Source organism: Aegilops tauschii, chromosome 3 (assembly GCF_002575655.3).
Source record: "Aegilops tauschii subsp. strangulata cultivar AL8/78 chromosome 3, Aet v6.0, whole genome shotgun sequence".
NCBI lineage: Eukaryota > Viridiplantae > Streptophyta > Magnoliopsida > Poales > Poaceae > Aegilops > Aegilops tauschii.
The window spans coordinates 574,457,616-574,481,746 of NC_053037.3; the positions used below are offsets into that span (position 1 = coordinate 574,457,616).

General features: G+C 44.7%; 1 protein-coding gene and 1 long non-coding RNA gene across 3 annotated transcripts; both read left to right on the top strand.

Moving 5' to 3' along the window:
- Window positions 1–4,499: 4,499 nt before the first annotated feature.
- Window positions 4,500–6,695, top strand: LOC109763945 (uncharacterized). Its single transcript, XM_020322824.4, has 2 exons — window positions 4,500–4,583; window positions 5,058–6,695. Exon 2 carries the CDS (start codon window positions 5,083–5,085, stop codon window positions 6,373–6,375), a length of 1,293 nt encoding a protein of 430 aa, XP_020178413.2. The 5' UTR covers window positions 4,500–4,583; window positions 5,058–5,082; the 3' UTR covers window positions 6,376–6,695.
- Window positions 6,696–15,144: 8,449 nt separating this feature from the next.
- On the top strand, window positions 15,145–23,729 carry LOC120977000 (uncharacterized). 2 transcript variants are annotated; one of them, XR_005773800.3, is made up of 3 exons: window positions 15,145–15,370; window positions 16,466–16,612; window positions 17,406–23,729. It is a non-coding gene; the product is annotated as an uncharacterized lncRNA (long non-coding RNA). The 2 variants fall into 2 exon arrangements; XR_005773799.3 differs by having other exon boundaries at window positions 17,409–23,729.
- Window positions 23,730–24,131: the final 402 nt, after the last annotated feature.

Consider the following 24,131-nt stretch of genomic DNA (forward strand, 5'->3'; position numbering starts at 1 on the left):
GTGGAGTCCTAGTAGAACTAGGACTAGTCTTTCATTATAAGCCGGATACAAGTCGGGGTCTTGCTTCCTTGTAAGGGAAATATTCCTCATGCCCTTCATCTTAAGCCGTCCCACCATAGCACGAGCCGGCCTTCCATGAACCGCCTTCTAGGCCTCCAGGTCTTGTCGCTCCTCTGACCCGCCTGCCGGGTCACCAATGAATCATCTGGCTCGGCCGGGTCATCAGTGAGTGGAGAGATCCGGGCGGGTCATCAGTGAGTCGCCAAGTCCGGCCGGGTCATACCGCGGGATATATCCCGACAAGTATTGTCAGATAGGTTCGCGTGGTTGATGTGAAGGTAGGGAGTACTATTATCCAACTGTGAATTTACATTGAAAAACTGTTGTATGACAGGTGGCACGTGCCCGAGCCATATTGGTTTCATGGTGCATGGTGAACTTCAAACGGATAGCTACTATGTACCATAGCTTCCTGGAAGGACTCTGCAATAGACTTCGGTTTTTGGTTTTGATTTAGATGAAGAGCTTTGTTCATATATCATAATATTTTGGGAAAAAAATATATGTATTGCTTTTTTTCCGACTCAAATACGCCTCTATGAGGATGTAATGCATGATCTAGGAGCATTCAAATTATGAGGGCCTTAGGCATTCATTGTACCGATTCGCTAATGGACGGAAGATGTATGACAATATTGTCAAATAGGTTCGTGTGGTTGATGAGAAGGTAGGGATAGGCCAGTGATCACAGAATGGCTCTTGGCTGATGTCCTGCCTTTAAATAAGTTGATACATCTGACATCATCCCCTAACTACACAAAAGCAACCTATATTGGGAGTGACTAACTTCCGAAGGTTCCGCTTTTAGCGATAGATCCAAACGACCTTCGATCGATCCTCCCGCTCGTCCTGCTGCAGGTCTCCTGAATAGCTACTAAGCCAACTTACCTACTCAACCATCTTTGTTTGTTGTCCACAATACATAACGAGGGTATGTGAACCCTTCTTTCTACCATATTAGCAAAACAGTCTTGATAACTTTGGCATCAGCAACGTGATAAGGAGTTCGATGGCGTGTCCGGGATGTTGCCCCGGTCTGATTTGTTCAACGGCAAGGCTTCACTTTTGGTGAGCCACCTTGGAGGTCCGCAAAGCTGTATATCAGCGATGGAGCCGCGTCGAGCTCGGGTGAGGTGGTGATTCATCATTCTTTTCTTTGGTGGCTGCTATGGTGGTGCCGGAGGCAGGTGACGGGCGTTGGTGTCAAGCTCAAAGATGTTCTACTATCTTTTCAGTTTTGTCTTGTCGGTTTTTACGTGATTTGTACTTTGTTATTTATGATATGAATGAGACACGTATTACCATGCCAAAAAAAAGCAACGTGATAACTATGACATGACCATCCTGGTAACTACAACATTAGGGCCCTGATAAAAATTAAACATGATAAAAGAAGTTTGATAACTATATCGTTAGAAGGATGGTAACTAGAACGTGAGAAGCATGATAACTTTAGCATGATAAGGTTGATAAGTTCAACATTAGCACCCTGGTAACAAATAGCATGGTAAGGTTGATAATTGTATCATTAGAATGCTGATAACTAGAGCGTGAGAAGCACGGTAAATTTAGCATGGGCAGCACGATAACTTTACATAGAAATTCTTGGGATATATTTCAATAAATTTTTCCCTGGTGAAAATTTAGCATGGTGTTTGAGAGTAAGTCATTAGCTATGTGGAACGTAAAAATACCATTTTTCACACATAAGTTTATGGCGAGTGATAGGTGCCGGTGCGCCGGCCGAAATTTGGGCCCGTCGCACCAGCAGCGTCAGATCAAACGTCACGTAGCTACACGATTCTCTCCCCTCCCTCTATCAGATGGCATCTCCTTTCCAGAAAAAAAGCTTCCACCGCGCGGCCATGGACTAGCACGTGCCCGGGGCCTCGAAGCGCCGCCCAACGCGTCTCGCCTGTCGCGGCCCCCGCCGTCGGTCGGTGCCCTCGCCGCCGGTCGTCGTCGTCCTGGCAGGTCGGTGTCGCTGCTGCCTCCTCCTGCGACTCTCGCCGTCGTCCATCGAGCTGCGTGCACCAGCGGTTGCAGGTCCCCATGGCGACGGCCACAGCTCCGGTGGCGTCGGTCACCGGTCGTAACACGCCGCCGCCGAGCTCGCAGAAAAAAGTACTAACTCACAGTGGCAGCAAAAAAATTGCCGGTCGTAGCAAAAAGAGTGTCTGGTTCCAGCAAAAATAGCTCGCCGGTGCCGCCTCCCCATCGCCATCATAGCAAAAAAGCTCACCGGTTGTAACTTTTGTAATCACGGGTAGTAGCAAAAACACCACCCATCACCACTAAAATAAGAAGTCGATGTAGCAAAAAATGTAGCAAGTTCCGGCAAAAAATAAAGCTGGTTCCAGCAAAAAAAAAGGACGTCGGCGGTGCGAGGCACGCCCGATTCCAGCAAAAATCACAGGAAGCAAAAATCAAAAAAGAAGACATGTAGCAAAAAAAAGTAGCAAGTTCCAGCAAAGAATAAAGCTGGTTCCAGCACCCGACATAGCCGGTAGTAGCACCGGAGATCGCTGGTTCCAGCACTCGACGCAGCCGGCTTGCCGGTTGCCGTCGAGCTGATTCAGCATCGCTGCAGCCGGTGGTAGCACCGGAACTCTCCGGTTCCAGCACCGGATGCAGACGGTTGCAGTTTGGGTCAAAGCTGCCAATCGACGTCGGAGAAGCCTGTCACAGCTCGTCCGCTGGAGGTCCAACACCTCTCTGCTGCTCGTCGCAGCACGGCGCCCGGGGTCCCCAGCACCTCCGGCCGCTCCGAGTGGTCTACGGCGCGGCTGGATAGGAGCGTGACAATGACTACCTCGCCGGTGTTGAACGAAACACGGTGGCACCGCAGTGGCATGGCTTCTGTAGCCAGCGAGGAGAAAGGGGGAAGAAATAGATGAGTTCTTGCTCATTATGTGTGGTGGAAGACAAGATGCAAACGTGTGGTTGTATGGAGCTGTGAAGAGATAAGGATAAAAATGGAGACGTGGACTGTTGGTGGCCCCAGCTTTGCACGTAGCTGCTATATGGGAGAGAGCGAGCCTGACGGGGAGACCGGCGGAATTTTTAGCCGGTGCGCCGGCTTTAAACGTTTCCCTAAGTTTATCGGCGTAAGCTTTTAACAACATTTTTTCTCCCAGTCAAAAGTTACCACGGTGTTTGTTGTACATATATTACCATGTTATTTACACAGAAGTTATCAGGATATATTTCAAGAACCAGTCAAAGTTACCATGGATTTTATTATGAAGTTATCGGTGGTGCATATATTATCATGTTAATTACACAAAAGTTACCGGGGTATGTTTTCAACAACCTTTTTCCCGGGTCAAATTTTTGCGGTGTTTGGATGTAAGTTATCATGTCTATGGTGCACGTATTACCATGCAATTTACGCAGAAGTTACCGGTGCTATGTTTTTTAATAATATATTTACGCAGAGGTTATCATAGTGTTTGCCTATAGTGTGTAAATCAAAAAAATCTGAGACCTCGTGGATTTGATTATGAGCAAATGTTTAGAAGCTTGCAAAGTTTGGTCAACAAAAAAAATAAAATGATCTCAATACAAAACGAAATAGAAATGACGCTCTCGTTCGCATGTTTTTAGCACAAACATTGTATTTTTTTTGTACAGATTGGATGTCATTTCGCTACCAAATTTTACAAGCACCTAAAACATTTCGTCAAAATCACATCCACAAAATTTCAGATTTTTTTTATAAATTTTGGTAAGTTTTTATCGTGGGTGCACTGGTGGTGCAATGTCCGGGGTGCAAAAAATCACACTCTTTCGGCGACACAACACCGACGATGACGACTGAAGCTGTGGCCGCTTGGCTCGGTCGTGATGGTCGCGCTACTGCCAGCAATAACTCCGATGGCTAGTAGTTCGTACTCCGTACGGCGGCCACGAGCTGCATCACGGGCGTCGATGCTCCGGCCAACAGCCGAACCGGTGGAAACATGGCGTGGCGACAAGACCTCCAGCGGCGGGGTTGGGCAGTGGGGTTAGGGGTGGACGGACAAGCGGCGACCGAAAACTTCCCGAGAGAAATCGCCGGCGGTAGTAGGCGGGTGGATGAGCTGGCATGGCGCGGGAATGTTCAGCGTGGTAGTTGGGGCCACGCACGTGAACGGCTGTGTTTTGCTCGAGCCAAACAGGTGATGCAAATTGTATCACCAAGTGCCCTATTTTAAATCATGAAGAAAACTCGAGTAAACTTTTTTACGTCTACATCATCTGTTGGTGCAGCATTTTTAGGTCTTCATGACGTAAAAATCAATTACTCACTTCCTTTCAGTTTATAGTGCTTTTAAAACGAAAAACCTTAGTTTTTTAGATGAGCCCTGTAGGTGGAAATGGAAAGGAAGGAGTATTCTACGTATACATGTACGTCGTCTATATTGGAGACGCTTAAAAAGACACCATCCCCTGTGCGAGCCAAATTGGCGGAACCTCCTTCCTTTGGATGGAAGAGCAAAGGAAGAGGCAAATCGCCGAGCGACTCGCGCGCCGCCCAGAAGGTTTGTCTCTTCTCCCCTCCCTCCCTCCCTCTGCTGCGCCGCCGCTAGGGTTAGCCTGGGCTGCGCCGCCGCCTAGACTCCGCGGGACGCGATGCGGTTGCCCTCCCTCCCTCTGTCGCGGCCAGGAGGGAGGACCGGCGGTGGACGAGTTGCCGAGAGGAGGAGGGCCGCCGGTTGCTCTGCCACCCCCGATCTGGAAAAAAAAGGAGCAAGTCCGGCGGCGAAGGAGATGGGGCGAGGTGGCCCGCTCGAGGGAGAGGACGGCGGATTGGGGGAGATGCTGCTGCTATTTGTATGGAGGATTGGGGGAGAAGATGGATCAGGGGGAGCAGAGAGTATGGCCTGCTGCATGAGAGAGCAGAGGAGATGCAGTATAGATATGAGGATTTGCTTGCTGCTTGTGCTGCTGCTTGCTTTGCTTGATACTTTTGTTCGTTTCTCGTTTACTCATTTCTTGGTGATCAATTGTTGCAGGAGGATTGGAGCATTGGATTCTGCAATGGACTCCGTCCTTGAGATCCAGAATCAAGCTAAACAGCAACTCCAGCGTGTAGCAATGGCAGCCGCACCCATTGAAGTTCTCCCACCTTGCAAGAGGCAAAAGAAGAACCCCAGTTGTCTGGGAACCTCGCCGGTCCTTCCGGCCACGTCAACTGCAGACTGGTCCTCACTCCAGCTCGACATAGTCCGCCGCATTGCCGACTCCTTCCTCGCCACCAATGACATTGACTGCTACATGGACTTGCGCACTGTCTGCCACAGCTGGCGTTACGCTACCGACGACCCCAAGGAGAATATTTTGGACTACCAGTTCCTTCCGCGCCGATGGATCATCCTCGACGAGGTCTTCCAGAGTGGGACGCGCTGCCTCTTGGTCAACACCGCCACCGGCCGAATCCTCCACAAGGAGCTCCCTCTGCTCTCCGACTACTATATCGTCACCACCACTCTCGACGGCTTCTTCGTCCTTGCCGATAGGAGGCCCCCTCATGCTGCTCGTGTCTTCAACCCTCTCACTGGTGGCATCATCCCTTTCACGGTGCCCGTGCCGCCTGAGGTGAAGGTCACCTGTTCGCTCTGCTTTGAGTTTGCTTCGCCCATGCTCACCTTGCTCTCCAAGTCATGTTGCAAGATATACATATCCAGTCCTCACAGTATCCGCACCGAAAACTTTGAGATTTCACTCTATGGTCTCTTTCGGAGGGCTGTCAAAGGTGATTTGGCCGGCCTTTGGTGGCTACCAGCCGGAAGCTCGGAATCAGCCGAAACAGCTGCTGTGAATGCGATTGGCAAGATCTCCAATGTTATGAAGTCGCTCCATGTTGACCCGTTGAAGTTCTTTTCTAGTGATCCTCCTGATATGGGGCTTGCAGACGACACCAAGTGTTTCCTAATGGATTTTGGTGGACAACTGCTGGCCACCATCAAGGGACAACTCGTCCAGATTTTCAGGTACGAAGCGAAGAATGGCGTGCTTTTGCATTTGAAGAGCATCGGCAACCATGCCATCTTCCTTGGTCATCATAAGTGCCTAGCTGTGGATACTGATATGTTCCCATTGATTGAGGCAAACTGTGTTTACTACACTGAACAACTGGGTTTGTCTGCTCGTATCCGGAAATGCAACATCAAGGACGAGAAAGTAGAGAGCATCTCGGAAGCCGTTGATTTTGTGAAGCAGGAGAAGCAGTTTGTCCTCGTTGGCGACCGTCCTTTTACGATCATCCAGCTTCTGGCAAGCTACACCATCAACATACGGGATTCTGAACTGGCCTTACATCAGATCACATGAGGTGCTGATAAACTGGATGATCTGACCTATGGTATGCATTGCTAAGAATGGGTTCCTGTTTTGTTGCTTTGGTTAAGCGTTGATTTGTTCCGGGCAAGAAACGGATTGAATCTAGGCTGTATCTTCTATGATGGAATTACTGTCTACTACCTTATGTCCTCCACTGTTTAGCTTTATGCTAGTGTGCAATGTGGTTCTTAATTTCTTCAGTAGATAATGTCAGCTCAACCTGTCCCCCCTTTTATGTATTTAGCTTTGCAACTGAATCTTTGAAAATGTGTCATGCCTCATTGTTCTCTATGATGTTTCTAATATTGCAATATTTTGTCTAGGCAAGAAACAGGTTTTAGATATGCTTACCAGTGGTTTGTGGAACTACTGTATGTCGCGGCTATTATTTTTCGAATGCTTCCTAGTGTGTACGCTTGTACCACATGTACTGTTTGCTTTCGTAATTTCTTCTTCAAACAAAGTATGTTGCAGCTCACCATTGCTGCCCTTACAAACTAAGATGTGTGTTGTAGCTCACCATTGCTGCCAAGAACTTAAGGCAGGCTTTACAGATAAAAATTAATGATGGAATTTTTAGTTGCTGTTTCTAGATGGGGTTTTGTAGGTTTAGCTGTTCACATACTTTTGTCGGGAATGACGGTGTTTTACTATTACTTCCTCCGTTCCTAAATATAAGTATTTTTAGAGCCAATGTGAACTACATACGGAGCAAAATGAGTGAATCTACACTCTAAAATATGTCTATATACATCCGCATGTAGTCTTTATTGAAATATCTAAAAAGACTTATATTTAGGAACGGAGGGAGCACATGCATAGACCGTGTCTTGCATGTTCATAAGATGCATGTGTTGATTGGATCATCCTATGAAACAGAGTTGTTGAGAATGAAGCTTGTTTGGTCATGGAGATGTAACCAATCACTTTGAACTCCTCCTGAAAGCATGCTGGTAATATGCACCACTAATAATACAACGGCCTACAGTTTTCGCGGAAAATTCACCTGGCTGAACATTCTACTGTTGGCAAGATTGAAAACCATTCTGTTGGGAGGTTGTTCTATGCGGTTTTACCTAGTTACCTGGTACTACTGTTATTTCAGTGTCCGAATGCAATTATCAGGGCTCTAATCTACTTTGTATCAGCCGAGGGGGTGCTTAGAGATTTTCTTCTATTAAAATATGACGCCAAGGGCTAGTCCTGACTGGTCTCGTTTTTTTCAATCTACTTTATACCTGGTCGATGCCTTTCACAAAATAAATGCAAAATCATTGTTCCACAATAACACCAGCAATGATTTTATTCTGGATGAAAATACTTCAAAAATTGATAATTATTTCAACCCATTCAAACAGGAGGTTTGTACTGCAAATATATGATTTGTTCGTCCCAAAAAACTGGGACAAGCAAAGTAGCTTCCTACGATTATTGGAATCAAACAAAATAGATTTGGATCTGGTTTCTCAAGTTCTGTCCGTTGAAACATCCCGAGATATTTGACAGATGCCTATTGATGCATCTCAAGGTTTACTTTGAAACACTTCTGCTTCAAATTATAAATTCTCATATTTCTTATACTCATTACAAACAGAAATTATATTACAAGATGCTATAAAGCTGGGCATTTGGACAATGAAAACTCCATCCTGCCTTGGACAGATTAGTATTTTTACTTGGTAGTTGGTACTACTATTCACCAGTGGAAGATCTTATATTGCAGACGAGCATACACAGTCAGCAACAAGAAAAGCTCCCCAACCAAAGATATGCAGGGAACACAAACAATCACCACAAGTAACTAAAACAATCTTCCAGGCGTCATGGAACTAACAGGATACAGAGAATATTAGATACTCCCTCTATATCAAAATATAGGACTTTTTTTGATACAAAGCGAATATCATCTTATATTTTGATAGGGAGCGAGTTCAGCAGGAGCTCATACTTCATGTGATCTGGACATGGGCTGCCACACTATTTTGTCCGACAAAGTCACAAAACACAATAACCTTATTGTGAAATATTCAGGGACATGCGAGTTTGAATAGAAAAGTGGTAGTAGACCATCCAAACTACAGCTTGTACTCAAAACTGAAGCCTGTGGAAACAACATAGGACACATGAAAGTTGAAGCTAATATAACAAGGTAAGGTACAGCCAATTAGCGATGGCATTGAAGCGCAGCAACAACTGCACCGGAAATTCACTTGGATGATTGAACCAACATATCACGTGGTCTGATTATGATAATGCTGGAAGGACGTGCCATTAACATGAAATCAGTCAGAAGTTAGAGCATCTCCAACCAGGACCCCCAGCCCCCACGCCCAAACTATCCACATATGTTCGGGCGAACAGCCCGGCCAAAAATAGTCCCTGCAACGTTATCCTCCCTACTTAATATCATGGGCATGCAGCTACATCCACCAAGAACGTGTTGAAGATGTAGTTGTTGCCCCAGCAGATGCAGTCGCCATGCATGTTTGCTGTTAGGTACTGATCATGAGCAGTCTAATGATACTGTGTGGTGCCACAGTGGCATTGACAAGCCAAATGATGTAAATCTGCTGCGTGTAATTCTGCTCTTGCCAAGGTTAACATTTTTACTTGAATAAGTTTGGTCGATTTTTTTTTTCATTTGCAACGTCAGCAAATAGTTCAGTGTCTAGTTTTCTAAATTTCAGTATTATTTTATGATTTCCCCAACTAGGATAATAATATAATTTCAACAACCGTCACACATCCAGAGTACAGACAGATGTAGTAATAGTTACTTCCAGTGAGTAAAAGGCTTTCTTTCAATGTTCATTTAGTTCCTGATGTAGTCTGCCGGTAACATCATAGCCGCCGCCTCCTCCTCTTTCACAAAGAAGCTAGGGTTTCTGCCTCCCGCCGCCGCCGCCGCAGGTCCGCCTCCTCTCCGGTGGCCCTAGGGCCATGGAGGCGCGGTGGATCTCGGCAAGGGCCGGCGGGAGGGCTCCGTTTTTTGGCGTTTCTTTCAGTTTTGTTAGGGTTTCTGTCCTGCTCAGGAAGACGAGACGGCGGCGGCTCCCTGAAGATGGAATAAAGGTATCCCCGCCTAGCCCCCGTTCCGGCGATGCGTCTTGCATCGTTGATGGGCGTGTGGAGGTGTGTCTCTGGCGGATCTATCTTTGATGGATTTGCTCAGATCTCGTCGTTGTTTGTGTACGTTCGTGTGTCTTTGGATTGGATCTTTCTGATCTACGCTATTCTTCATCTGCGGCGGTTGTTGTTCTGGTGCGCTGGTCCTACGGGGACTTAGCACGACGACTTCCTGACTGTCTACTACAGCAAGTTGTGTCCGACTCCGGCGATGGAGGGGCGATGACGGCGGCGCGCCTTCGGCTCGCTTCAGTGCTGGTAGTCGTCGTTAGGTGGTCTATGGATCTGGATGTAATTTCTATTATTTCTGGTATTCGTTGTACTGCCATGATCGAAGATGAATAGATCAGAAATTTTCTCGGAAAAAAAAAAACCAAGGACGTTTAATACTTGGTGAATCCTTTCATCGTCGTCATAATTGATTTCAACTGCCTTGAGATGTTTTGACACCAAAAATTGTTCCTTTGGCTTGTAGATTTCACTCGGTTTTTTAATGTAACATTCCTGTCACAAACAATTTTTTTTACTTAAGTGAATCAACAGTATATGCAATTTCAAAGATAAGACATCATAGATAGATGTGTATGTTGATGAAACCCGTGGCAAGAATGAGAACCGTGGACGCAACAACACAAGATGGGGTAATGGCCACACCGTGTCATTGTAAGATGCTTCACTAACGCGCCTAGGAAATGGTTCATCCACTCCGGAAGCGTCAGGGCCCTATCCAGCTGAAAGTTCTCCCTGACTTTCTTCTCAAAAGTCCATATAGGTCCTATAAACTCGAGATCACATAAATCTGCAACATCCATGGCTTCTCGAAAACCTATCTTCTGCCTTCACATCTCTCTCCCACCCCCATGTGTTCTTCCCGAGATAAACCTTCATTGTAATCACCAATACACCACTGGTAGAGAATAGGCCTTTAGTCCCGGTTCGCAAAGGCCATTAATCCCGGCTGTGCAACCGGGACTAAATATGCGCCACTAAAGGCCCCCCCTTTAGTCGCGCCTCTTACGAACCACGACTAAAGGTCCGTCCACGTGGGCGCCAGGAGTCTGTCGGGGCGGAGGACCTTTAGTCCCGGTTCTCGTGGCTAACCGGGACTAAAGGCCTCCTCCGCAGGTTTAGGGTTTTAGCACCCCTAAACCTGGTTTTTTGCGAATTTTTTTAATTTTTTTTAAATTTTCAAATTTCTGAATTATTTTAACCTCTAATCTCTAATCACCACCCCTCATCACTGCTCAATTTATCCTCTAATCTCTAATCACCCCTCATCATTCCAAATCATCTAACTTCCCGGACGGTCACCCATCCTCTCACTACTCCAGCCTGAGCACGCTTAACTTCCGGGTTCTATTCTCCCTCGTTTCCAAGTCTGCACTTGTTGTTTTCCTGACAATAGTAGGATGTCAATTCTATTAACCCTCAGGAATTTAGCTTGAGCATGAAGTGACACATTTCACTGTTTGAGTTTGAAACTATTGTTTTAAAAAACAATAATTATTTAGTAACACTAATTTTTCTGGAATAATTAGTTTGACCATTGTTTGACCACTGTTTGACCACAGTTTGACCAGATTTGACCAAAATTTAAAAAAAAACTGAAATAATTATTTAGTAACACTAATATTCTAGAATAATTAGTTTGACCATTGTTTGACCACAATTTGAATTTTTTTGCCTCTCCAGATCTTAAAAGCCCCGTATCTTTTTTTCTGTTAGGTTTTTGAGGATTTTGAAAATGTTTAACGGGGTTCCCCTGGTTAAATTCGGATGTAACTTTTCGAGTAGATGATTTTTCATATAAAAAACTTTTTCATCTGAGTTCGTATGCAAAAGTTATGCCCATTTTAAGAAATTCCAGAGAGATTTTGCAAATAAAGTCGAAATTCATATTTGTTAATTTTCCCAACAACTAGACCACATATCATATGAGAAACTTATTTTATTTTATTTTTTGACATTTCCATCATTTTCTTTTGGTTTTTCTAAAACTGAAAAGGCGGTCCAAGGGGGGTAGAGTTTGATGGGCCCTTTAGTACCGGTTCGTGCCGTGAACCGGTACTAATGCCTCAAATCCCATTAGTACCGGTTGGTGGCACCAACCGGGACTAAAGGACTAACCTTTAGTCCCGGTTGGTCTGGCCAACCGCGACTAAAGGCCTTCGGGCTAGCCTGAGGACCTTTAGTCCCGGTTGGCCAGGCCAACCGGGACTAAAGCCCCTCCCGTCCGCCAGCTGTCGACCGAGCGCGCTGGGCCCAGATAGTTGGTCGCGGGTCTCCTCCCGAACCGCGACTAAAGAACCCTTTTATCGCGGTTCGATTATTTTGGGGACTAATGGGGGCGTATGGAAGCCTCTTTTTCTACTAGTGCACATCCATGGCAGATGGGACTCACTCCACAAGAATATCAAGAGATCCCACGTTTTTGTCTCCCACTCACATTAGACTCACCATAGATGTTTGTAAGCCTCCGTGTATCATCTTCTCCCTTCTTGACTACCGTGTCAATATGATATTGTGAAAAGTGAATAATTCCAGCACATAGCTAAGCCCCATTTCTTCCATTGGTACTAGCAATACAAATCTACAAGAACCAAATGAAAATTCTATGTTCCTAGCTCTTAACTCTCCTACTTGAGTTTCTTGTAGACACAACATTGAGGGGGCAAACCATTGCACTGAAGTGCGGAGCTCTCAAAATGTCGCGTCACGGCTAATCCCATGATAGTTCCAACTCATAATATTCACGATGACTGGTGACGCTCTGACCCTAAGCCTGCTAATTACTTATAAGAATTATTAGTTTTGAGGGGCGAACTCCCCTGTTTTGATCTCTTCCTATCTCTTGGTGCCGAATATTCCAGAGATGGGTGTGGAACTGCCAAGCCTCCCCCCAGCGCATGTGGTAACCATTGAGTTGCATTGTTCATTGTGTCTACTTGCACCCGCACCTCCTTCTGGGCGCTTTCCTCTGTCGCCGACAGATTCCGATCTCCCGAGGGGCCAAGTTTATTCCTTGCCCCCGACATGCCATCCTGCAACTCCCCCTCCATGTCTATATGTGTCTTGAGCGCACTCTCCGCAGTATCATCCTGCTTGCCATATTCGGTTTGTAGCCCAACCTCTTTAGAGGTGCGTTTCTTGGGGATGTTTGTATTACCCCACAGCCTGCACCGCACCCCCTCCCTCGTATCGCACGCTTCGTTCCACCACTCGTCCATGCAGCAGACCACCTCGCCAAAACCTTGAGTGTTTGGCAGGCTCCTCCTAGTTGCAACCATCCAATCACCATAATCCACCTCTTCCGGTCGTGGATGTCGTCGCCACATTCCTCCATTGTGTGCCCCATGGCGCCACATACCTCATACAAGTAGCCAATTTTTCATATTTCATGGTCAACAAAATCCTTTCCTTGCCATTCACATTCAGGGGTGCGAACCTAACAAGCGGCTCAGCAAAAATCTTTGCTCTAGCATGCGCATAATTTCCTTCAAAGGCCCTTGTCAGGTTAATCCCCGCGCTCTTAACTTGGCCAATTCTTCATGCTAGCTCATGCACTATTGACTAGGAACAATATAGATCTAAGATATTATGGATTTGCGCCCATATGCACATGCTCCAACTTGATCGCATCTGGCCTTCCCTTTCCATCATACTCTTCCATCACAACCATGACCCCCCCTGAAAATCAATGGTCCTTATGCATCACCACGATTACAGTCCCCTAAGAATAATAGTTGGATCACAAACATGTTATCATCTACCTTGCATATCTTCGGATCATATGCTAGGTGCCATGCGTACTTTATTGTATCCTTGAACACATCTGCACCGAAGGGCCTCCTCGTATTCACCTTCGCCACAGCCAGCCACCTTGCCGACTTTGCTAATCTGATATTTCCTCCCCCCGACAAAAACATCATCGAGTTCACACTCTTTCAGTTTCATGTTCTTCATTGAAGTCTCTAGATCAATCTCTCCATCCTTTCCTCCAGGACATTGCCGAGTTGTCTGATCCCTTGGAAGAGGACGCCGCCACCCTGATCCAAACACCAAGCTTAAACAGATGCAACGTTGTTGATGTCGGGTGGAAGGACAAGCCAACCCCTTGATCAGCCCAAGCATGCGCAAATGGGGGAAGGGTTGGGCAATTGTAGAGCTACAACTCGATAGTGTGTAGATCTTCGGTGTAGAAAACCCTAGTCGCCTAGAGTAGGTGGACCCGTTCGCCAAAACTATATCTCGCTATTGCGAGTCCTACTTTGGGCCCGCCTCAAGGGGAACTGATACATGTCGTAGCCCAGTAACTTGGCAGATGATTTTCTCTTGCGGTTCAGACCGCTTATGGACAACATTTTTTTCCAGGTTGTTTGAATTTTGTTCATTTCCCGATTTTCTAAGGGGTGGATAGTTCATGTGCCTTTTTTGGTTTAATTTTCTTATTTCATTTTAATTTGTTTCTCCTTTCTCCTTTTATTTCTCCTTTTTTATGTTCTTTTTTCATCATCTATTTAGAAAATATTTTTTTCATCTATTTAAAAATGTTTATTGTGTATTTCAGAATGTTCATCATGTTTTAGAAAATATTCATCATGTATTATACTAATGTTGATAGTGTACTAAAAATGTTCATTGTGTATTAAAAAGTGTTAATCATGTATTTAAACATGTTCACTGTCTATTATTTTTTAAATCATGTATACAGTGTATTAAAAGTATTCACTGCATATTTAAAAATGCTTACAGTGAATAAAAGAATGTTCATCATGTATAAAATAATGTTCTTTATCCATTTAAAAAATAGTTTGACATGTATTTAATATTTTCTATCATGCACTAAAAAAGTCAGCTTGTTTTAGAAAATATTCGTTGTGCATTTTAATAATGTTGATCGTGTACACAAAAATGTGCATCGTGTATTAGCAAATGTTAATAATGTATTTAAAAAATGTTCAATGTGTATTAAAAATGTTAATAGTATATTCTCAAAAAGTTCAGCCTGTATTTTAAAAGGTTTACCATGTAGTTTGCAAAATGTTCGTCTTGTACTGAAAAAAATGTCGATCCTTTAGTTTACATAATAAAATTTGTTCATAGTGTAATACAGAAATGTTTGTCATGTGTTAAAAATTATTTTTCATATTTTTTCAAAATTTCATTGCATATCGAAAACATGATTGCCCTATTCACCATGTATAAAAAAATACTCACCATGTATTTCAAAATATTCTTCTTGTACTTAAATAGTGTTCATAGTGTAACTAAATGTGTTCATTGTGTATTAAAGAACTATTCATGTTTATCTAAATGGTTCGTTGTGTATGTAAAAATTTCATACATTTTCTAAAATAGAAGTATTCCTACATTTGTTTAGAATATTTCAGATTCTTCAGCTTAAATATTTTTAGAACAGCCTGGGCTGGGGTGCTAGGCAAGCGTTGCTGGGTAGGCCGTGGCTTTCCTGGCCCGTATAGCCCAGGACAGGACGTGCCGTGCCGGGCCGGCCATCTAGCCAGGTTTGCCCGACGCCAGGCTGAAACGCCCGGCCCAACGAACCCGACCCCAAATCGAATTGCTCCCTTTTTCCGGATCCCCTTCTCTCCCCGCCGCGGCGCCGCCCCCTCTTCGCCCTAACCTAGCAACTCCTCTGGCGGCAGGCGAGCGAGCAGAGATGAGCGACCGCCGCTGCTCCTGCAGTACCGGCGGGGAACTTAGGATTCCGGCGAGAAGGGCAGAGGTGGACGCCTAGGGTGGCCGTGGCCGGGTGTCCATGGCGGATGGCGGCTGCAGCGGCGACAGCGCAGGAGACCTATGCGGCCCGCCTGCAGAGCGTCGGCTCTATGAGAGCGAGCCGGTAAGGTCCCCCCTCTCCCCCCTCCTACTACCAGTGCGCTTGTTCACGTTGTGCTTCGGCGTTGCGTGGGATCGATTTGGGTCTCATGAACGTTTGATGTGGGACAGTGGGAGAGGCGAAAGATTACCGCCGTTACTAGAGGCCCTCAGGTTGTTTGCTCTAGTATTACACCAGCTGCTTGGATTATGGGGAGATTTCCATATTCTACATTCAGTTGATGCCGTAGCTTTGTTCCTGCCGGCCACTGCTGCAGTGTATATGGCACCTTTTTTGCAGATTAATCCGACATGTATGTTCTATTGTGTGATTCGCGAATGATCATGGACCTGATTTTTGGAATAATAATGTAGTAATGTGTTTGAGAGGTGAATTGGTAACTCTTACGTCTTGTGGGTATCTATTTATTTGGGGGTTAGAAAAATTAGAGACCTTTCTTTGCTTGAGAACAGAGATGATTTTGTTGAGATTGTTTCGAGAAAACATCTCGAAACTTTGCTGATCCTGAGGATGTATAATGATTATATGATGTTTCTTTTTTCCTGTTTTCGTCATCTCTGAAAATGCTTTGCCCGTCAAATTGTGGAAAGTTAATTAAAAGTAGTCGCAAATTCCATACCTTACAAGAAAAATGAACATATCATTAGATTCAAAAAACAAACTTTCTTCTGACTTTAGTTGTTAATAGCCTGCCCATACTGGTCTTTTCAATATTGTTGTAATGGCTCTTCGAACACTTGCGCCACGCCATGGCGACAATTACTTCCACCATCCACAACGCTGGTCTCAATGCCCATAGTGTCTTCTACGTCCAGGCGCGCCACCATCTATGAGCCAGTTCAAGCTTGCTTCTGTAATGAACAATTGAATACGCTGCATCTCTCTATTTTCTGTCACTCTCGTGCTCCTGATTGGCGGTGGGAGGTTCTGGTGTCACATGCAACATTCAGATTTAGGAACATGCCTGCACAGTTATCTGATTATTATTGTTTCTGATTAGTTTTACAAGTGTTGTGTGCCTATTCAAATTGTGTTGCTCTGCTATGCTCTTGATGTGCTGATAGAGTGGTTTGATCGTACTCTGCGTTGATAATGCAGGAGAATTTGGAAGGAGAGATGGATGTTCTCTTGGATCCAAGCACTCTAAGCAATGATTGGACGGTTGCTCTTTCAACATATTTTATTAGCAAGGATGGCAAGTGAAAGTTGGAGCGACTGGATCATATGTCTGACAAATTGTCCTTGGTAAGTAGTTGCTACTTGCTATTGCACCTTACTAAAATAGTTTTTTTTGGGTCCAAACAGTACTGCCAGTGCTTGCATGCTGTTTCTTTTAGTGAAATCCTACATGTCGAAGTTCTCATCTATAGTTGGGCGCATGGTTGGAAAGGGGTTTTCTATGGCTGATCTGGGTAGGTCTACAAACTTATATAGCTATCCTTGAACATATCTTATGGTTAAATCCAAAAGAGAAGAAACTTGATTGTTTGGATGCCCATGTAAAATACTAGGTAACAAAAGATACAAGTTAACATATTTGGGGTGTATGCTCCAGAAAATCCTCAATGTAGCACACATGAAAGGATGCACATGTGTGAATACCATTGAACTGCTATGCTGGAATATTTACTTAAGAGTCCAAAAATATGATTTGTGGAAGTTTCCAGATCCCAATTGTGTTACACATAATGGTGCAATGTTGTAATGCCAAAGTGAAAAGTTTTGTGCATGGTTAATATATTCAGTGCCTTACTGGCAATAAGATTTTCCACAAACCTTACTTTGTTATGCATAATGGATCAGCTTTACTAGAAAGTACTGCAATTGTATTTATTTATTTAGTACCCGCTGCAACGCACGGGTTCTTTTCCTAGTATATATCTAAAAAGTGGAAACGGAAAAAGTAACAAAGTGTGCGATTAGAGCAATGACATCCTAAACCCAGCAAAGCAACATAACCACCAATCTCGAGCCCATGATTTCTTGTTTTGTTATTTCATTTGACCTCAAGATTATTTGTTATAACTCTTGTGTGCAGCAGAATTCGATTCGGTATAGCACCATCGCAGATGCAGACGACAAGGGGTTCATCGTGCCAAGCACCTTGGTCCTGCTTCCGTGCGACGACGGCAACGGCTACAGAAACAACCATGGTGAGCTCCTCTCCTTCCCGCCAGTGGTTGCTCTAAGCTCGTTGTGGCCATCGTGCCATGGCTATGTCTGGTTAGGCTGCTATAGTCCATCCTTGCATAACTATGGGGCTACTGTTTTTTGTTTGTTTGTTCGTTTATCTTCCTTGTTATTATCATGCTACCACTAGCTTGCTTTTGATAGAAACTTGCTGAATGTATTGCTGTAAAATTAAGAACTTGCTGAATATATATATCTTTGAGCAGCAACTGATAGAATATATATAGCTCATATTCATGTTAATTCCCATCCTACTGGAAGTTTGAACCACTTCTTCTTTGCACTCAACAACCAGGCAGCACACCTGAATATATATGCACATATGTATGTAGTTTCCCATCACACACATGGAGCAGTCTTGTTTGTTATGGGATGTAGCATCACCACTTAATTTGATCCCTACCTGCCTTCATGAAATTCCGACTGATATATGTGGTCTATGTACCATTCATGATATGCACTTACATCGTCAGCTCATGTTGGTCTTGTTTTATTTCCAAGGATGCCTTCCTACTCCTGCTAATTTGAATGTCGTATTGCCTTGTTTCTAGGATGATGAAATTCCAAATATCTGGTTGTGGTACGCTGCTCTCTCTTGACACTCATTTTATAGCACTATAGTGTTCATACAACATGGACGGTGGGTAAGGACGCCATGCAAGTATGTTTGTCCCAGTATGTCTTGCTTACCCATTCAATATGCACATCACTTAATCCAATTAGGAAAGACATTTTAGACAATGTCACGAATAAGAAGTCGTCTCGAGAAAAGCGACGTCAAGAATAACCATATCTTCCAATAGGTGGAAGCGGGTGAGCCGAAAGGCATAGTAGGTTGAGTTGGAGGCGTTGCCTTGCCAATAGAAGGAGGCATGGTGTCGAGGGAGATGGCGCATCAGAAGAACCCACAACACGCGGATGACCAATGTGGTAAACAAGAAGACGAGGGAGAATCACTAGACAAGCCTCAATGGACGAGCGAGGTGAGGTAGCCTCAGGTAACGAACGAGGTTGGGAAGCCGCAGGTGATGGTGGCATGGGGTCTACATTAGCAGTACGGAATGATACGATGGGAACGAGGACAATACATGAGTGATAGGTGTATCGGGAAAAGTGAGGAAAGAAATATCCTCAATGGAGGATGGACATACATAGAAAGGATGGGACTCATCAAAAGTCATCACATCCCAAAAAATGAAACGTGCATCCAATGACTGATAGGATCCCAATACCAACAACGCTTGCTCATTAGTCATCACTATAGCCTAAGACGACACAGACTGAGTAGTTTGTTTGGTGCGTTCATGGGGGGCAAGAAGATCGTAGCAAACACAACTAAACAAACGAAGCACTTAGAAGCCACGAGAACGACCAAAAAAAACGCTTGAGACCCTGCAGAGTAGAGAAGGCCGAATGTTAATGGTGGAAGTAGAAACAATCTCAACCCAAAAGTGATGCTAAAGAGAGGCGACGATCATCAACGCATGAGCTGCCTTAAGGTGACAATGCTTGCGCTCATCAACACCATTCTGAGCATGAGCACCAGTGCAAGAGAATTAAGCAAGTGTGCCCTGCTCAGCAAGGTATCCGCACAACAAATGAGAGATATACCTACGAGTAGAATCTGCACGGAAGACACATAGAAGTGGAAAACAGGGTATGAACCACGGCGGCAAACTTATTAGGATAGATAAGGCCTTACTACAAGAAGACATAAAATATATCCATGTGTGTCGAGAGAAATCATCTATAAAGATAATATAGTAGCGATGACCTTCTTTTGAGGCAAAGGAAGCTGGACCTCAAACATTAGAGTGAACAAGATCGAAGGACGTTGAGACATAGTCTTGCTATGAGGATAACGTACTTAACCTGTTTACCAAGTCGATAAATCTGACAGTCTAAAGACACATTGTTAGAGATAGATCCAAGAAGACCACGCCGAACTAAAGATGAGGTATGAGAGGCACACAAGTTACCTAGACGATGATGCCACAAATAGCCGGTTGTCTTGGTAATAGAGGCGAAGAGACTATCGGTGGTGTCCACAGAGGGAAGGTGAAGCTAGTGAGCTCCCGGAGGCCATAGTAGTCATAACACCGAGGACCAGCACCAAGTAAAGCACCCGTGTGATGATCCTAATCGAAACAGTCAAGAATGACTCTACAACCAGAGTCGACAATTTAACCACCTGAAATGAGCTAGTAAGTCAAGGAACATGAGCCAAAGAAGGAACAAGACAAGACAAATGCTAAGAGTGCCTTGACTATCGATTGGAAGGGAAGTACTATCGGTAGTAAGAACCTGAACATGAGAATCTAGAGGTTTGAATGGAGAACATACTTGAAGACTGATGAGTCATATGAAAAGACGCTCTAGTGAAGGATCAATGGAAATCTACTAGACTGTGTAAAAGTGGTCTCAGTACCAGAAGAATCAATATCAAAACTTGCAAAACTGTTGATGGAGAACCAAAAGAAGCATCTAGCGGACACCAAAGTCTCGTAATCTCGGGTGTAGTTCCGAGCTCAATTGAAGAGGTCGACAAAGAAGCACCGGACGATAAGTGCAACGTCTGTGTTGTGCGGACGATCGTTTCGTGCAACAAGATCTACAAGCCGTTTGAGTCATGCCACTTTGGAACTCAATGAGGGGGAGGATTGGGGCAGTTGATCTACAAAGGTTGATTGGAGAGCCCATGCGCTAAGCTTGTTAGGCGGTGCTGATTTAGGTCTGTGTTAAGACTCCCTTCATTCATCTTGGCTTTTACACCGCCATGCATGTGTCTTGGGGCAATGCAGAGCATGTCAAATTCATACCACTTGAAAATTGCACTTTCAGGAGTTGTTTTTGGGATTGGAATACAACCATTTATGGGGGTCCTTGGCTCTTTCGGCACCATGTTGTGGTAATTGAGGAGTATAATGGAATCTGTCACCGTTAACTCCATATAAGTATTTGGGCTCGGATCATGGCCTACCGGGCTTGCTGCACAACTGAGCGATGGCTGGAGCAATGGCTTCCAAGATAGGAAAATTGCACGTCAAGATCAAACAGGAAAACCCCCTTTGAGGTTCTTACGGTATGTTGAGCGAGGTAAACAACCACAAATGTTCCATGTGTTGTATGAGATGTCATGTTTTTGCACAAATTACGATACGATTGGCCATGTTACAAAACAGTGCATGGATGGGGTTCATGATCCAAAGAAGTTTCGGTTTGGCAATTTTATGATGGTTCCAACCTAGGTATGGTTCTAGGCTGGAAATTACTTCATTGCTCAACCTCATGGTAGCACCACCTGTGGGAGAGGTGGCTGGGTTAGTAGAGGCCAAGGTGGCCATGGAGGGAAAACTATGCATGACTCGACCCGATGTATAAGGAGAAAGATGATTTTGACCTTGTGAATAGAAATACGAGTACATGAAATGTGAATGCAAACATCCTTAATTCAAGGGATTCAGTAAAAAACCAACTTGCGGAGGTTATTGATTGCAAGCAACCCCGTGCCGGTCAAGGACCCTTCCTTGTGCCTAGGGGAAGAAAGTGACATGCATCATAGAATACCATGAGAGCAAAACTAGGATGAGGCACTCAGCTAAGGGTTCCTCTTTGCAAGTTCAAGTGAAGGAAAGGTAGAGGATGGCCGGGGCGTGTCGCTCATGATAGCGTTTTCATTGCTTCCCCATACCTCATGTGCACTCTCCATCCCCTGTCGATCCGGCTTGGCGTCCTGACCTTGTTTGCGGGTTGTGTGTCACGGACTTGATGCTGCATTCCACATTCCCTTGTTGGGCGTCCCTGGCCTTGGCGGTAGGTAGCATCGTGCTCTTGGGCGCTTTGCGTCCTTGCGTGAGACAGGGACAACGCCGACTGCTCGTGCTCTTGCTCCACCGTCGGTGGTGTCGGAGTTTGCGGCTATGGCGACAACCTGCATAGGAACATGTGATGTAGAACAAGGCAGCACACAAAGCAACTCGTAGACAGGCAAAGGATGCCTACCCGGACCAGCTTGCAGTGGAGAGTACACGGGAGGTGTGGGGGAAGGGATGAAAACATTGTCAGGAGTGGACTTCCGCCGTCATCAGCCTTTGGACCCAGGGCCGAGCAATAAGGGGATGGCGATGCTCCATACGAGGTGGTAAAACACAAATGGTATGGGTTTCTGAAGTGAGGAAGAAGCGAAGAAGACAGGAAGAGGGCAATGGAAGGATAAAGGTATTATCCGCCACCCTATGCTTGTGCGCCAGCCGTGACGGTTGGATCCATTCTCTACATGTGGATTTGCTACTTGGGAGGGCATGACATGGTTGTTGTGGAGTGAGGTGCCACACCTATTGTGCCATGTGGGTATGTTTGGTTGTCGGCGGTAGGACACTTCGCTATGTGCGTTGTCACGTCGTTCGAGATCCCTTGCGTGGCTCATTGATGGTGAATGCCTTGCACTTAGTATGGTTGGCATCGATGACGATGACCTCATCATGGTGCTACGTCCCTCTCAGTCGTGATTTTGTCGGTATGGCAAGGTTGCTTTGTGGTCAGGCTCTGTGGATGTGGGAGCGATGGCTTCATATGATGGTTGTATGCTGAGGTGGCGACCTCGGATGGCGATGCAACAACAGTCAATGGGTAGGTCCTCGGATCTACATTGCATGGGTGGCATCCTCATGCTATGAGGGTAGCGATTTCGTCGAAACGATCGACGTGGTCTGCGGGTTCTGTCTGGCTGCTACGTCGGTGTAGTCGACTCAGATGTTCGGTGCAACGTTTGCGTTCCGCGGTGTATTGGAAGGGCTACAAGGGTCTGAGGCGTGTGATTTGTGGTTCGCCTGAGAGTTGGTTAGGTCGGAGCGGCAACCCTAGATTTGGGTGCTTGTGTTTAGTGCAACTGTTGCCTGTGTCTTGTTGTCGACGAGGCTTTCTCTCGACGAATTTGCTTATGTGGCAAGTAGTTCATGAGGAGAGAGATGTTTGTGGTAACATAATATGTTACTGTAATGTAGCGCTTCCCAAGGCAATATGAGTCTACTAGCTAATAAATGAAGCCATCTATAATACTACCATGTTACTTTGCACTATGGAGATAGTAACTTGGGCTAGTTTCATATGCGTGACACTAGTATAAGTTACTCCCCACTATGACCAACCTTACTAAGCAAGGTTTAGCCGACCTACCACTAATCTACTACTCCCTAGCTAAGTAAATATAACACAAGGATTACTACTGCTAACAGTACCTTCTATGATGGAATTACTGTATACTAACTTATGTCCTCCACTGTTTAGCTTTATGCTATCTTGTGTGCAACCTTTCCCTCCTTTTATGTATTTAGCTCTGCAACTGAATCTTTGAAAATGTGTCATGCCTCATTGTTCTATATAATCTTTGTAATATTGCAATGCTAGTTTTAGATATGCTTCTAGTGGTTTGCAGAACTACCGTATGTCGAAGCCACGGTGGGCTTCGAAGAAAGTGTGATGTAATGGTGTTCCATCTATTATTTTTGGAATGCTTCCTAGTGTGTACACTTGTACCACATGTCCTGTTTGCTTTCGTAATTTTTTGTTCCGTAATTTCTTCTTCGAACGAAGTATGAAGCAGTTTGTCCTTGTCGCTATCCATCCTTTCACGATCATCTAGATTCTCTCAAGCTACACCATCGACACCCAGGATTTTGAAATGGCCTTACAACAAATCACATAAGGCACCTCTGATAAATTGGATGATTGAGTCTATGGGTTCCTGTTTTCTCTTTGGTCTCATACTTGTTATGCCTTGACTTGCTCTGGCCAAGAAACTGGTTGGATCTAGATTGTCTGTTCTGTGATGGAATTAGTGTTTGCTACTCCCTCCGATCCATATTAATTTGGACATGCTGATATGTACCCAACGCCCCACTATTTAGCTCGATGTTATCTTGTGTGCAATGTGTGGTTCTTAATTTCTGTTGTAGATAATGTCGGGTCAACCTTTTTCCCCCATTTTTTGTAACTGAATCTTTGAATATATGCTGTGCCTTGTCGTTTTCCATAAGCTATGTTAATTTGCATTGGCTTGTTCTATGCAAGAACAGGTTTTAGATTTGTTTACCGGTGGTCTGTAGAACTGCTGTATGTTTGCGGCAAGGGTTGTAATAAGTCATGCATGTAATGTTTCATCTATTTTTTGTGATGCTTTCTGGTGGCTACATATCATCCTGTGTACTACTTGCTTTTGTAATTTATTCTTTATTATTGGATTTCTTGAGAAATACAATTTGTAGCACAATTGCCCTTACAAACTAAGATGTGTGTAGCACAATGACGGAATTTGTAGTTGTTCTTTCTAGACTGTGTCATGCATGTTCATAAGATGCATGTGTTGATTGGATCATACCGTGAAACAGAGCTGTTGAGCATGAAGCTTGTTGGCCATATGCACCACTACTCATAATACAGTGGCCTACAATGTTTTCTGAAGAATTCACTTGGCTGAACATTCTACTGTTGTCAGTGGCCCTTTCTACAGTATAAAAACAAGAGTGAAAACCATTCTGTCAGGAGATTGTTCTATGCAGCATTACCTAGATACCTC

Coding starts and splice junctions, on each gene's coding strand:
- LOC109763945 (XM_020322824.4), top strand. CDS start 5,083: ATGGACTCCGTCCTTGAGATCCAGAATCAAGCTAAACAGCAACTCCAG.